General features: G+C 38.8%; 1 protein-coding gene across 2 annotated transcripts in view; it reads left to right on the plus strand.

Moving 5' to 3' along the window:
- The window catches only part of NKD1 (NKD inhibitor of WNT signaling pathway 1), a 111,293-nt gene that overhangs the window by 85,966 nt on the left and 8,776 nt on the right, over positions 1 to 16,551 (plus strand). The window contains exons 5-8 of one of the 2 annotated variants that reach the window (XM_027732570.2): positions 1,400 to 1,506; positions 4,057 to 4,152; positions 12,637 to 12,784; positions 13,798 to 13,882. In XM_027732570.2, coding sequence (XP_027588371.1) covers positions 1,400 to 1,506; positions 4,057 to 4,152; positions 12,637 to 12,784; positions 13,798 to 13,882 — 436 coding nt within the window. The remainder of the gene's footprint in view (positions 1 to 1,399; positions 1,507 to 4,056; positions 4,153 to 12,636; positions 12,785 to 13,797; positions 13,883 to 16,551) is intronic. The other variant, XM_027732579.2, reaches the window with a different exon arrangement.

A 16,551-nucleotide genomic window follows, 5' to 3' on the forward strand; every position in this document is an offset into this window, starting at 1 on the left:
AAACAACAATGTTAAATTTAAACAAAGAAATGAGACTAGAAAATGTGATATGTGTTGCAGGGTGGCAATGTGAATGTTGTGGCAAAAATCTTAGCTTCTGGAATTTCTGAGACTATAAAGACATGGTAATGGGAGTTGGGGTTTTGGGTTTGTTTTTTTTTTAAGCTAATTGTTCTATTTTAAACATGAAAGAAAGTGCTGGAAAATGCCTAATAGTGTATCTTAATTTCTAGCATGTTAGTGACTTGCTTTCCTTGAAGAATGCTTGGGAGGCAGCTCAGCAGTGAGGAACACCAGGAGAGCCACAGAGTAAACCCAGTTTGAAATGGCTCGCCCTGAACTAGAGGGGATCATGTCTCCCTTTTTGTAAGGAATCTAGCTTGACTGAACTGGCACTTAAATAAGATCCTACTTACAAAGGCATCTCCAAGAAACAGTTCCTACATAGATGCAGCACAAGAGGAAAAAAATGCTGACTTTAGGACACATATTCTCCCAATATCTGCTAATTTTTGGGGAGTGGGCAGGATTGCTGCTATACATAATGGAGTATGGACATAACATTGTTGGCAGAGGTATATGGATGTGTAAAAAATCACATCAAAAAAGTCTGAGAGTAGGGTTAAAAATCCATGTATATTTTCATAATGCTAATGAATATAGTATATAGTTTTCTTCGGATATAGGCTTTCATCATGTGCAAGGCTATGTGCCTCTGCAGGAGTCAAAGGCACAGCTATTAAGTTCCTAGGCATTTGTCTTCTAATCCACGTGAGAAGCATCTTTCTGTTATATATTTGGTATATGTTATGATAGATGTTGATATTGATGTTCTTTATAAGTGGTATTGATTTATACGAGTACATGATGTTTTAACTTGAAACTTGGGTGAAATATACTTTTTCATACATACTTGAAAAAATGCAGCTTAACCTCTTTGTCAGGTAGTGCTTCCTTCTTGGAAGGTAGTAAGGTTAGTGTGTATTTGAAGAAGAAAACTGAAACAGAATGAGGACTTTATTTCAGCTTCATTACTTCATTCACTGCCAGTGAATGTGATGTGTTTTTGCAATGTGTCACCAACTTTCAATATTTTGCAAATTATTCAACTTATTTGCAGTAACAGTTCTGCTGATTTATATTCTCATAATATTGTGTTTGAACTTCCTGTGACTCTAGTGATGTTTGTAGGAGAGGCTGTGTACCAAAAGCTGTTGGTAGATTGTCTGCTGAAATTATCCCAGATGTGTAGTGAACACAAAAGCAAATCAAGTATAATGATCCTCTCATACAAGTTTGCCGAAATCAATTTCACCCTAAATATAAAGACAGATTTGCAAATATAAGTCTGCTTTGACATTTCCTTATAAGCTTTTTTTCTTAAATATTCTTTTCGAAGTGGCTTTGCCTCCAGAGAAGACAGATGGAGTTTGCAGTGGAGATGAAAAGAAAGCAGAAAAAGAAAGTGACACACGCACAAGTTCCAAGAAGCAACTGAAATTTGAAGTAAGTCCTCTGTATTTTAAAGTTTCACTGTACTGACATAATTATGGTAGAAAAATAACCTGTGGACCAAATAATGTCATCTGATGCATGTTTATTGCTCCCAACAATTGTGGTGGGCACAGGAGGCAGCAGAATTGGCACAAGTCAGTGCCTTACTATTGGTGCTCCTTACAAGGTGATTAATGACATATATTTCCAGGTTTGGACAGAATAAAATAATGATCATTCCTCTGTAGGATCTGAAATGTATAGTAAGAAGAGGCTTTAGGTTTAACCCTTAATGCCACTTATCATGTTATCAAATCTTTAGATTGACTTTCATGGACTACTGCACTTGGTTAAATCTGCCTAGTGTAAAAGATGCTTGTGAAAACTTCCATAATGATTGGTCTTTTGTACCCAGGTCTCCAAATTGAAATAACTCTGACCTCCTGCAGGGGAAATTCGTCTGATCACATGGCAAGAGGAAAAGGAGGGCACTGAGTCCAGTAGTCTATCTCCTTGTAGACTTACAAACATCATACAACTACCAGACATTGTGTGTAGTTGGTGGATTTTGTTTATATAGGGAGTGATTTAATAAATATGAGTATTAAAACATGCTGTCATCCAGCTGGTGGGTTGTCTGTCTTGGTGAGGAGGAAGATATTCTGGTGCCAGCAAGAGACAGCACGAATTTTCATCTCTGCACTCTAGCAGACATGGCAAACTTGTGCCTTTCAGTGCTGTCAGCCTGTCACAGTAATGAGCTTTGCGTTTCCTCAACTGCTGTTTAAAAGACCATGCAGCCACCTTGCAGCATGGCTCGAGTGTTCATTTCCTTCTCTAGGACAGACTGAGTAGTCTGGCATGATTTATTTTTTACTGTTTTAAGGCTGATTAAGAGGAGGTGGGTTTCCCGTGGATGGTTCAGATGTTGCTAGGTGCTTGTGGGCCTTTTGGGGGGAGGTGACTTTTCCTGCCCATTTTTCCCCACAGTGATAACTCTTCTTCTAGGTACATTTGATATTCTACCTTGAGCAGCAGACATTTGCAGACAGGAAAGGTATGATAAATTGCAATTAACAGTACCTTGATATTTGAAAGTTGGAGGACACCTGTCAACATGGTTGGTGCCAGAGTAGCTGTAACTCCACTGTGCCGGCAAAGTCTGCGTTTGTTCCCGAGTAGTTCTTGGCATGCCATAAAGGTTAGCACTTGGTATTAGGCACCGTGACTAATGCAGGGAAGGTTTCCATGGCTCTTAACTAAGCAGAGCACATCCTCACATAAAGATGTTATGTTAGGCAGTGTGGGACAGGGAAGTATTAATATGTGGCAAGAAACCAAGTATTGATATTTTTCCCCTTGTTCTACAAATGAAAGTTTTCCAGCTCTGTAAGCTGGGAGCCAAGAGATCGGTAAACGTTTCAAAGGTATAAAAGAATCAGAAACACAAGTGTTGCGACAAGAGGTCTAAATCTGAGGTGGATGTGATTTGGCTTTTAAAGGTGCCGGTAATGTTTATGTAATACGAAACTGTGTTTCCACAGTGGAGTGTGGGGCACTTGGCAGCTCTCAGCCGGGCTTGTTACAACTGAGAGAAGACTGCCTTTGAACTCGGCAGGGGACAGGGGGTACCGGTTACTGCTGTAGGGAATTGGTTTCAAGTCAGAAGATCAACCAGGTATTTTGAAGTCTATCAGGCTGAATTTATTTGGAGCTGTTTATTTTACTTGCATACAGTGACTTTCATTTTAATTGCACTGTAACTTCTCTGTTTTGCCTTTTTGTGGCTCTGGATAATTCTGATTGCACAGACTGATTGAGAGACAGCAAATGATTTTCACTCAGGTGACTGGAGTCAGTCAAAGTGCATCCTTTGTTCTTGACCGAAGTCTTGGTTGTGGTTTGGGGATTTTTTTTCCCACTTTAACAAATTGATTCTTTCAGGCTTTCCGCAAATCACACTCTCACTAACAGAAGCACAGTTAAAACACGGAGCAGGCACCACTCCAGGTCATTCTTACTTGCCAGTTCCTAGGCAGGCTCCATTTCAGGAGCTCCAGTGGCATGATGCTGTACTGCACTAACTCTGGCAGTCTTTGCCTATCAAATATCTGTGCCAAGGACAGGTCTCTCTAGTGGGGATTTGTGTCCATGTTGTATTAACTCCTGCTCCTGGCCCTGTAGTGTGCTGCCTCGTTCTCTGAGTCTGTTGTCTTCCTGAGTTAAGCAGAGTTTTTCTTCTCACTTTTTAGTGGGTAAACTTACTGTATTTCAAGAGTTTCAGGGAGTAGTTTTCTTGTACCTTTTTCTGTTTTCTACAATGAAGTAGAAAACATGTTGTGAATTCCCCGAAGTGTAGCCCAGAGAGTTAGGATGGTTATGTGATTGTGATGAGACCTCTTCATTGTGGTGGACAGAGGCCTCTCCGGGACATATCCCAAAAGTTTCCTCCCACAAGGGAGGGAGGAAGGAAGAAAGCAAGCAGCCTCCTTCTGTGGAGAGTCTCCTCTGCAAACAGGCCTTTTGCTTTAGGTAATCAGCTGCTCTTTGCATGTTTCTTAGGAATTGCAATGTGATGTGTCTGTAGAGGAAGATAACAGGCAAGAATGGACCTTCACACTGTATGACTTTGATAACAACGGAAGAGTCACACGTGAGGTAAGCAAAGTACAGCTGCCCCTTTATGTGCAGCGTTTGCTAATAAGAGAAGTGTTTTATAACAGGAACATTTTTTCTTCTATGAAGCAGAGGTGTCCTGCCAACTTAAACAGCAGTTTCCACAGACCCTTCCCTCCTAGAAACAATCCCACCAGCAGTTTACTGTTTTCACATGTACTGTACCATTTTTTAAGCTGGTTGTTTTTTAATACCTGAGATTAGCCTCTAAAAAATAGTACTGGCATTTGAGGAGGAAAAATATCTGAAACAACTGAACAGCTAAACACACTGTCAAAATAAACCCTTGCAAATGTATATTGTTCTGGCTTCTCTCCTGCTTTTCAGAGTTAAGCTAACCAAATAGCAAGGTTGCTTGCTGACGTTCTTTCCAATAGTACTAACTATACTGTTCTATTGTTTTCATGAATATTGGGCTGATCTCTGCCTTATCCTCTCACATATAGATAACATTGATGGTGTTTGCTGAAGGACCATAGTGAATGGCTGTCACAGCATACCTGATTTTTTATTATCAGAATATCTTCAAGTCGTATTTCCTGTGCAAATGAGAAGTTAAATAAGAGGATAGATACAGATTAGAACTAGATACAGTTTAAGAACTATTTCTACCCAAATTGGATAACACCTCTTCTAGAAGAATATCATTTACTTGAGATTTACTGCCATGTGCTGTCATTGATTTTTTTTTTGTGAGGTGATTTTTCACTCTCTTCCATGCTTTTAGACAATCAACTGGAAAGCAAAGGTTTTTTGCTCTCTTAGCTCTTATGCTGGTGTCTGTGACAATTGCTAAAAACTGACTGAAAGGAATGGGGTAAACACTGAAAGTGTAGTGGCCTTAGACACCAGCTGAGGGCAGAATTCTTTCCTGTAAGACTGAAGTAAATCTCTTTTGACATTTATAAACCAATTGTCAAATGTTGTGGTTGTTCAGGGGTTTTAACATATATTTGAACATCATTACTAGGCTATTTTTATTGTCTCTACTCTGATAGTGCTTTGAATAGTCAAGCGAAATCTGTGCCCCTCATGCAAGAGGACAAGCAGATGAAAAGTTGCAGGCCAAGTCCAGAGTTTCAAATGGGAAGATGTGACATAGAGGCAAGAGGGGTAAGGAGGGGTGGGGTGAGGAAGTAGCATATGTGTTAATGTATGGGAAACAGAGACTAGAAAACTGAAATAACTTGCTCAAAGTCTTACAAGAACATAGTGGCAGATTGAACTCAGGTCTTTCGAGACCCAAGGCTAAGTCTTCATTACAAGATTATCATGACTCAAAAATAGGGGAAAAACACACAAACCCAAACCCACACACATGGGTGTCTTTTACATTCAGGCATGGAATTCCCATTAATGTCAGTGGGAGTTCCATCTGCTGAACATAATGCCAATATGCTTTCAAGTATGTATACAATAATTATTTGTGATTATGTGGTACACCAAAGAGCTTAATTTGACTGTACTTAGAGAATATGTTACAGCCAAATTCTACCTCTCCCTGCTACAAAAGCAGACTGCAGCTTAACTGAAACCAAATCTGTGCAGGGGTTGAAAATCATACTACTCTGAGGTCTGGAGGTTGCTACGTTCAGGTTTGAACCTGTGCCAAAAAAATTTTTTTTACCAAGGGACCAAATTTTCAGCTCTTTACATGTGACCAAAGATAGAAACAAATAGTATGCACCATTGCAGATCTTCCCATTTATGTTACACATTTCTTTTGTAAACTCTTCCAGGGCCATTTGTATAATCCATCTTGTTGGTTGTCTTCTGTTGAATCCAGGTGCTATTTACGAGGATTTTTTTTTTTTTTTTTGCAAAATGACCAACAATTGCAAAAATGACCAACAATAGCAGCTCATAGATAGTCTTGGCCACAGAAAAGTAATTTTTGTCCCTTCATACGACATAGAATTTCTCGTTCTGTTGGCCCCTGGCACACTGGTAGACACAGTCTCATACTGTCCTTTGCTAAGCTACTCTGCTCCTGTTCCAGCAAATGACTGAACAATGGTGAATATTAAACCTTTGAATAGTTTCAATTAAAATGAATAAGACACATGCTTTGAGTTAAAAGTATGTGAAGTACATTGCTGGACCAGGGACAGGCAGTCTGAGGAAGAGGGCTGATCTCTACCACTACCCTTTAGTGAGCTGATGAAAATGCTTTCAGAACCAGGCAGCTTTTTTTGACAAAGGTCCAGTATTCTGGTGGGAAAAGCTTAGTACTGATCTTTTCTCCTTCTTGGAAAATTTTCCTTTAATGTCTCCTGGATTTATAGCTGGATTTAACAGAGGGGTGAAATTTCTTAAGTCAGTTTTCTACCTGTAGAACTTGAGGTGCTTTACAAAAAGAAATCGGTCTTATTATTCTTGTTTTATTCTTATTATTATGTTGGAAAAGTGGGACACTGGAAAAGCGGTGGCTTACCCACCCACATCCATTTCATTTGATTCAAAGTCATCGTGTTTAAAACGTTGGGTTTCATGTCCGGAAAGCTTAAAAGGAATCCACAGTGTTAAATTATGTTTGCTAGAGTCACGTAGGTGGGGTGCAATTTTACAGGTGGACTTAATATTTTTTTCATTAAAATGTTTAAAAATTGTAAACAAGTTACTTATTTAGTTGATAAAATTTCCCTTTGGGTTTTACACAATGACAGATCACCACAAGTGCATTTAAATTCCATCTTAGTGAAATTTCTTCTGGATCTTAACAACATCTTCAGAACTTAATATTGCTTTGATTTCCTCCTAGAGTCTGTATGACTTATTCTGTAGTCCTCATAATTAGAAATTCACATCTAGTCATGCTTCTTGAAGAGATACACCCATTATGAAAGCTTAATTATTGGGATGGCAAATTATAAATTAGCATTACTGTATGTTATTAAACTACTGCTTTTTCTGTCATAGAAGACAACCCTTTTTCAGTCCGTTTGGTTTAGTGGGAGATAACTTTTCCTGCTCTAATATGTATATTACAAAACTTGGCTAATAATGTTTCCTTTCATTCCTTAAGCCATAAGAGGACAATTCATTATGTACAGCAGGCCTTTTTAGAACTGACAGCTGCACTGTAATTATCTTCACACGAATATTTGTAATCGGACTTGAAACTTGGATAATTGAACTAATGTGTTTTGATCCATGAGGTTTTATGTTGAGCTCTCTGAATGTAATTATACTTCATAAACACTAGCTTTTTTTTTTTTTTTTTTTTTCTCCAATCAGTTCTTCCTTGGAAAATTGAGTTTCTTTGGTGAGCGGCTGCACAGGAATAAGCACACAAGAAAGTTGCTTGTCAGAACTAAAAAAAATGAATTTCTTCCAGAATAGTTTTTGACTACATAGCAAGTGAAGCTCCTTTCTCATTCCAAATAGGAATGATTCAAAAACGTATGTGATCAAACAGAGCTGATGTTGCAATAAAAACATCCTGCTGTATGTAAAAATCAGACTACAAACAAAGTACAAATGAGACATTTGTATTTATCTTTTTCCAAGGGAAAGGTAATGAACTGATATAGATGTTTCTCTTCATGTATTTTTAATGCTAAAAATGTTCTTTGTATCTTACATTAAATACCAATTTTTTCTCTTATGTTTCCTTTATGTTTTGTTCTTTCCCTTTCTGGTTTTTTTTGCTCATATCCTCTGATGAATGAAAAGGTTTGAGGTTATATCTGCATTCAGAACTCAGCACCAAATTGTTGACTTGAGAAAGGATATTGGGTTTTTTGGGGCTACCATTTATCAGCCTGAGCCTTATCTTGAAAGTTGTTGGTTTTCACTGTGTTTGTCAACATCATATTAACTCAGGATATAGAAAGAGCAATGGAACCAACAGACAGAGGAGTAGTGCCTGTCTGTATCAGAGTAGCCATCATTTCAGCTGTCAGATTTGGTGGATTTGTGCCAGATAGAAAAATTAAAAGAAAATATGATGTTCTCTTTTGGTTTTAATGGGAGCCAAAGACTTCTCTCCCAGACAAGTTACAAGGAGTCAAACTGAATGTTTTCTTTCAGTGTTTCTAAACTCATGGGGGGTTTTAGGGTGTTTTGTGTTTTTGAGGGGAGGCTGCTGGTTTGGGGATTTTTTTAGGGCTTTTTTTTTGGTGCAAATATCTCATTCTGTTAATTTTACTGGAAAAGCCTATTAGTTTCTTTCACAGAATCTCTAGTTTGCTAGCTAGTCCTATGATGATAAGCTTTGTTAATATGGGAAAAATAAGGTTGTCACTGTACCAGTAATATTCCTTAGAAATGCAAATTAATACCTAGAATAGAGACTTTCTCAGTCACATAACTTCTGTAAGGAATGAGGAATACTTCAGTGCTCTTGTTCTTTTTTCAGACCCATTGGTTTCTCTGAATATTCTAAATTATTGCTAATCTCCTACTAGAGATCTGTAAAGTATTCTGTGGATACATGTGTGAGTGCAGCACGCATGTGTGGCCTTAACTGTTCATTTTTTAATATTTCTAATGGAAATATTTCTGGCAATCTATTAAAATTGGTCTTTTTAATATACTTTGTTGTACTATCTGCTTGATAAAATAGGATGGGAAAAACATGCAGATTAACACTGCTTAAATACTTTACCCTGGTAAAACCAACTCTGGTGTTCAATAAGCAAAACACAAATAAATCTGGGTATGGCATGTGCTGGCTGTTTGCTACCCAGCAAGCATTTGTTTTCTCCTTTGTGGATAAATATAATAGTTTCAGTTTTCTTACTTGATTAAACTAGCTATCCCTGCAGAAATTCTGCATCCTAGAAGCCTTTCAGAAGTTAGTCATGCAGCATATTTCCCCTCTAAATATAATCCATTTGCTATGAAGGAGAGAAATCTTTGTTCATTCTTGTTTCTCTTTACCCATGTAATATAGTATTTTTAAAATCCACAATGATTTGTAAGTAAAAATAGTTTAAAGTACATTTCATTTAAAAGAAAGCAATTTTTTTTTTACATGGACAACACTGAAAAATCTGTTCTTGTTTATTTTTCATGTAAAAAGTGAGCAAGTTTGAGAAATGTGGGATGAACTTTTTTGTGTGGGAAGTGCCAAGCAGTATTAAGCAAAGCAGTTGCAAAATCACATGACTAGTGAAACTCATAACCCACTTTAGAGAAAAGTTGAATTCTTTGGTAGGTGGGCTCTAAGACGTGCTGGTGGGTGTTTCAGAAGAGGGGAAAATTTAACTAGCTTTTATTCTTGATCTTTGCCAAATTTCTTGTGGACACTGAAATGCACAAACTGGTGTGTGGAAGGTAAACCCAGTGGATTTGGGCAGGTTATAAGGAATTTAATTACAGATGTTCAGTGTGGGACAGCTTTCAAGGGAAACATTAATTGCCTCAGTCTCCTGGCAGGCTACTAGAAAATGAAAATACTTTGGGGGTAAATATACATGTAACTGTAAAATACAGAGTTTGCAACATATACTTTAATGGTTTATTGCTACTGATTTGACAAGAAACCATGACCATATTAGCTGCCAAAACAGGGCTGTGAGAAGGTAGTTTTAGTGACAGTTCAAATCTCATTGATGAAGACCATTCCTAGTAGATCAGTGCCTCAGCACCTTGTATTTTACAACTGAGAAGCAATAATGGGGAAGCAATAGGAGATTCAAGCTGCCCTGTAGCTGGTACCTGCTGAGCCAGGACCTTGGCAGATGACACAGAGCAGAGAATAACCCAAGAAGCCTTGTTTGACCAAATCAGAACTGTCAGTTTGCTGAAATTCCCAACCCCAAATCAGGACCACAAGTAAATGGATCCTGTAATAAATATGTTGTTGTCAGTATTTAAAAGATCAGCATGAGCATTAAGTGGTTACTTATGAATATCCCTAACCTCGATCTTGGTGCATATCCAGCCTGAGCACCACGTTCCTCCAGTGCCAGAATGCAGAGCAGTTCAGATCCTTGTGGAGGAAACTGTTATTAAACACGTAACAAAATGCTAAGGCCGCAGTGTGTAAGTCCACAAGGTGTCCTGATTCCTCTGTGCAGTCTCTTCAACAACCTGGGCATTAATTTACATTCATTTGGGCCTATTTGGCTGAGAGATGTAAATTGTCCTGATGTTATATATGTGTGCACATATTTCTGACTTGCCAACTATGTGTCACACAAATGCTGCATCTAGCCTTCCATGACAGCCTTTGGGAGTACTTTTTAAACTGTTGAGTCAAGCAGCTTGTTGGGAAAGACCCTCACAGAGCACAAGGGTCAGATTTAAGCCAGTTAGCAAGTTAGATCTCAACTCTGGGGAAAAAAATCGTGTAAAAGGACAGTGGGAGACTTTCTGTCTTTGCCTATTGAAGTTAAAATTGACTAGATGTACATCTGCTTTAAAAATATCTGTCGTAGCTGAAAAAGGAAGAAGGACGGATTATTGTGAATGAAAGAGTTGACAAACTCTTGATAGCAGCCCTGTATGGAAAGATGACACGTTGGCTAACCAGCATTTGCTAAGGAATGTATGAAAAAAGCTCCATTCACCCAAGTGCTGAGTGCATGAAGCCCTGTTAAGAATAAATATGGTGCTTAAGTATTCTGCTGAAGGAGAAGGTTTGGGTTATTGAAGTGTAGGATTATAGCACAATGCTCCTAGAACACGATTTATGGAGGGCAAATAAAACAGCAGATATGATTTGTTTGTTTGTTAATGTGCTTGCTTGGGGTTTTCCTCATAGACAAAATAAAAATCCAGCCCTCCAGGCTGGCTGTCAGATATGGCTGTGTGTATTTAGAGGTCTGACTATGTTTCAAATTAGGATGGAAGTGGGAGAAGTGAGATGTGTTAAAGAGCTGTGAGATGTCCACCAGATTTTCATGGAGCTGTCTTTCCCTCTTTCAAGCTCTAGATGGTGGTTCTCAAGAGTATGGAAAGCAGCTACTGACATGATAGTAACAGCCCATATAGAGAGATTCTGGCAGTCATGGTAGAAAAAAATATCAGTGGAAAAATAAGTGGGAGACTGTAAATTCTGCTCTCTTTTTATGAATATATTGTCTTGAATTCTCAAGTCTGGAGAAACTCCCCTGAGTGCAGAAAGTTAGAGAGGGTACATGTTAAGACAAAATCTGGACCGTCTAGGATTTAGTTACTCATTCTGCCCACTGAGCTGGAAAATCATCTACTGTAAAATCATTTGTCCTGGTCAGAAGTTCAGTATTTCCCTAAATTCTGTATGAGCAGAAATTAATATTTCTGTGTCATCTTTAAATCTGGTTACATAAAGAGGGCTGTGTATTATATTGACTACTAAAACGTTGGGACCCATTAGGGCATACTAAACTTTGAGCTACCATTGTTAACAGGTGTGACCCCTGGGCAAAGGAAAAGTTGTAGAGGTTTTTATAGACCTGACTCTTAATCCTCAGAACCAGCTATACTTAACAAAAGATTATTTAAATATTTCTTTTGTGCTCACAGGCATCTGGAAAGAGCCTAGGTCCTAGGATAGATCAAGGAAAAGGAAGACCAGCATGGAGAAATTCTTAGATATGTATTGAATGGGCTCTTTATAATATACAATGATCAGAATGCTCTGGCCTTAGGTTGGTGCCCAAGATCAATTTGGGTAAAATTACTTTGAGGAAAAGCAGTGAGCCAAGAGATCTCCTTTTCATTTTGGAAATTTAAGGTAATACTCTATTTGAGCCTGGCTACATTAGATCAACCTGAGAGACCTTTGAGCATCACCAGCTACTAAACAGTGTTTTTCCTGTTTGAAACAATTGGCTTGTTAAAATTGGCTGGTCTTTTTTCTGATATAGCCAGACACGTAAGTGTTGGTTCACATCCCATTGCCTTCAAAGGGGTCTGTGAAGAATGTTCTGTAACAGGCCCAACTGGATAATATTTGCAGCTCAAAAATATAGGTTTATAACTGCTTTGGATTTTGCAAAATAAGCTAGACCCCAAAACACACATGGTAGGGTGACATTCAGACATCATTTATTTCCAAACATAAGGTTTAGAGTTTTGCAACGTCTCTTGGTGGTTTTCTTCTAGATAATGAACCATTTAACTATCCCAAGTGGAAAAAAAAGAATGAGGAAGACTGCAATGTCCAAGATTTCCTTCAATTTCTGTATTTGTTTTGGTCATGTGTACTAAATTTTTAGTGGAGTGTGAATGGTTAGTCCTGGCTTCTCTTGAAATCAAAGAAAAGGCAGAACACCATTTTGCTGATTCACAGGTTGGGAAACCTGAATATCTTTTGTTGCTGTTATTTTTTTGATCTGGTTTGCCCCAATTCATAAGTCTATTTGATACGGATCGTAAGGTTCTGTGCAGGTTGAACTCTTTTAAATTCAGTGACTTCTGAGGATATTTCAGCATTTATTATTCCCAAGTCCAAAATAGCTGCAAGCATCAGAGCTGTGGGTTTCATGCCATTTTCACAGTACTATGTCTTTTTGTGTTTCACTCCAACTATAGGATATTACCAGCTTGCTTCACACCATCTATGAGGTAGTTGATGCATCAGTAAACCATTCTCCCAGTTCCAGCAAAACTCTGCGAGTGAAACTTACTGTGGCACCAGATGGCAGCCAGAAGAAAAAGAGTATCTTGTTAAATCATACTGGTAAGGATGTGCAATCAACCATTGGAAAAATTAAAAAAGACTTCTAGAGTGCCTTGAAAATCCATCTCTGTATTTTGTTAATACAAATAAAGACGTGCATAAAGGCAAATAATTGTGCAGTATTTTAAACCTCATGAACCTGCTTTATGATCTTGGGTGTAAAATTGCCCCATTCCTTTGAGTGTCAGTTTAGCAAATTAGGGTTCCCTCTCCTGATTGATTGCTTCTTGTAACTCCTATGTTGTGCAATTGTCTTTGTGTACTGCAAGGCAGATTTAAGACCTTTTTCACCGGTACCACTCTAATTCTGCTGATATTACAGTGCTTGGTTTGTATGGAAGCAGGTGTAGCAATATTAAATGTTTTTTGCTGTCACTGCTCTTGGGTAAAAATAAAAAATTAAGCATAAGTAACATATATGAATCTATGCATAAAAATTGCACATTTTTTGTGCTGGCATTATAAAAATGCTTATACCCTGATGGCTTATCCAACTTATATTCACTGTAATAATAGTTGTATCAGCATAATTACTTCAGTAGGTAAAGTAGTACTAAGTTGAAATACTTCAAAGTACTTAAAGTAATACTTCAGTAGAAAATGTGGGCATCTCATCTAAAAGGAAAGCCTTGTTACCTCAGTTTTAATAATACATCCACTCCATCAAGTGCAGACATAAGCAGATCTGCACTGCTGGGGAACTATGTGATGAGTTAGTACAGCATTGAGTTGCAAACTGCTGAGCCCTCCTGAGGGACAAGCATTTCAGTGTGAATGTGGCTCCATTTGGGCTGCCACATGGTGTGCAGCCTAACCCTGACTGATATCCTGCAGTCAAGGTTATATCTGCTTAAAATCTGTCGTGCGGACAAGGGCACATTTGATAAGGTTACATGACATGATAGGTTACATCTTGATCTACCGACAGGAAAGGATGTGTTTGCAGTGTAGCACGTTAGTTATGCTGATCAGCAGGAACGGTAATGTGAGAATAATATACTTTCTCTTGGCAGATTTGCAGAGTGCCAGGCATAGAGCTGAAAACAAAGCTAATGAAGAAGCAAGAAGCTCTGAGAAGAAGCAGCGGGCTTCTCTCAGGTAAGGGGAGAGAACCCTGACTCCTGACAGGCACTGGGCACGTCCGAGGAAACCTCAACCACTGCTTTCTTGCTTGTTCGTTTTATTTTTTAAAATTATGTTAAAATAGAGGAATATCAGGAGTTTTCACTGTGGAACCATGAGCAGCTTTCATGGGTGGATACTTTGTATATTAAAACAAAACAAAAAAGCAAAAAATATTGACATTTTCTTCCTCTGTGAGCTCCTTGGAGGACATGTATTGCCTTTTTAGATGCCATCTGCAAATAAGTGAGGTTTATAGCACAACACAGGTCTATCTTGAGTGCCAGGTCATAACCAGAACAGAGAGCTAACAAGTCCTCTTCGTGTATAGCTTTGATATGTTTTAAGATTTTATGTTTCACACTAAGGCAGAGAGAAGCGTTTGCTGAAATGCTACAGAAATGACATTGACTCATTCATTGCATTTGTTTCTTCAGCTACAAATTAATAAAAACCAAACAAACAAAAATAAACCAAAACCCAAACTCCACACATTTTTGGCTTTCCTTGGTTTTAGGGATATTTGTCCGAATAGGTAACGAACTTACCAGGAGAAGAAGTGTTCAGTCTCATTAAAAATGACAAGAGAACAGTACCTCCCTTTTTTGGATAGAGAAAAAATGCTAGTAAGTTATCCCAGTACAATTAAATTTGAGATTAAAAGAAGAGTTAAATGACTATTGATCTTCTGTCAGCAGCTCTGTACAAAATCTTCTGTGCAACTGAATAGTTTTACTTGCTGGCCCAGCTGTGGTGTTCAGATTCCCTCTGCCCATCAGCAAAGCTTTGCCCTGTGTGAATTTAATAGACTGTTTTTGTTTGATAATTTAGTGCAAAAATCCCCTTTCAGTTTGAAGTCTCCCTCTCATTCACCTTAAAATCCTGGTTCTGCAAATGTAGTGTTTCTATGAATGGCAGGCACTTCCAAATAAATCCACAGTCATGGAAGCATCCAATGCTGGAACAAAATGTTTGTCCTTCTCATCCCTTTGCTCGGAGGCTTCATAGACAGAACAAATCTGTATCTTGGTCTGAGCAGATCAGCATCAGACAATGGTCAGCATCTGACAGTTTTTATTACATCCCATTAAATGTGGACAGAGTGAAGAGTGTGCTGTTCACGTGTGTGTTCCAGGGATGTTTGTGCAGCCTGGCCAAGTTGATAACCCTCAGGAAAGCTGCTGAAACTCACATCAGAATCTCACAATATTAATGCAGGGGCTTCCCCTTTGAAAGCAGCAATGAGGACTTGTGAGAAGTGCACACATTTCACAAATTCAGTCACTTAGGAATTCTAGGCGAGGTGTGATTAATATTCAAGATAAAATGGATAGAAATGTTTTTATCCTGAAGGTTGGGAGATAGATGGGTTAGATTTTTCATCTGCTGGAAGCTACAGGCAGGAGTTTTCACCTGTAGGGCTAATACAAGTATCAAGATAAGTAGCTAGATTCATGGCAAGATAGCCTAGTTCTCCCTGACTGACTTAAACTCTATGTTCTGGGTAAGTGAGGCTTTCAGGAAATGTCCCTTAATTCTTCTGCCCTGTGCTCTGTCACTGCTCTATTCCCCTTTCCTGATATATTGTTGTGTGCTTATTACCATCAGGATGACGCTCCAGCGTGGGAATTTTAGAAAGGGCTTTCATACGCTCCACAAACACTTCAGCAGATGCCATTTTTTATTAAAACCAAAACTGAACCAAACCAAAAAACCAGTAACAAGGCTGTGTGTTTTTACACAGTTCTTGATGCGTGGTGGATGCATGCCTGAGTCTTCCCATGTGTGTGCAAGAGAGCACTGTGGGGCTGGACGCCAGACACTTCAGTTCTCAGAAGTACTTGGAGTCATCTTTGACACTGGAGCACATCTCTCATCAGTGTATAATTGTGTATAATTGCTTCGCTGCGTATATTTGCATGGATATTGTTGAACGTCATCTCCCATGTAGGAAAGCTATTAAAATGTAGGGTTGAGGCAGTACTGGCATAGTTCTTCTTGGCTGTCTTGATGAGAGATTGAATTTATTACAGTAACAAAAAAACAGGTTCCCTGTTAACTTTGTTTCCAACAGACAGTGCTGTATACAGTGTTGCTTAATTGTGTTGGATCAAACCCAACGAAGTTTTTTCTGGGTGAACTGTGCATTGTCTTCAGCACATGTGTGCAAGTCCCAATGGTTTCTGTAGGTGAAGTTGCCTGGCAACTTCAACTAGACAGGTTCTAGCCCCAGACACCTTTTATGTTGACCTGCTAAAGCGTAACAACCTGTAAAGGTGTGTCTGAGGCAGGAAAGGTACCGTGTTGGCTATGTATCCAAAAAATAAAGAATACCTGGACATTCCCTCTTTTTTTTGACAGTACCCCATGTCACTTCTGGAGTTCAAAGCTGACTCAGAGTCTTTAAAGCTTACCTGCTTTCCAGGCAGACTCTCCTCCATTCAGGAGACTCTACCTCTATCAAAGCAGAGCAAAAATGATCTTCCAGGTAGGTCAAGTCTTGCGACTTTTATCAAAGAAGCTGTAGACCTGTGTCTGACAGAGACACAGGGGGACTCAGTTCTGTAAAGTCCCTGAACAGTACTATGCTAGACCAGGAAAGCTGTGCCAAAGCTCTGTGGGATCAGCAGCCTCTGGAAACTTGA

The sequence above is a fragment of the Pipra filicauda genome, unplaced genomic scaffold (assembly GCF_003945595.2).
Source record: "Pipra filicauda isolate LSUMZ 115617 unplaced genomic scaffold, ASM394559v2 scaffold46_size3722508_pilon, whole genome shotgun sequence".
In the NCBI taxonomy this organism is placed as follows: domain Eukaryota; kingdom Metazoa; phylum Chordata; class Aves; order Passeriformes; family Pipridae; genus Pipra; species Pipra filicauda.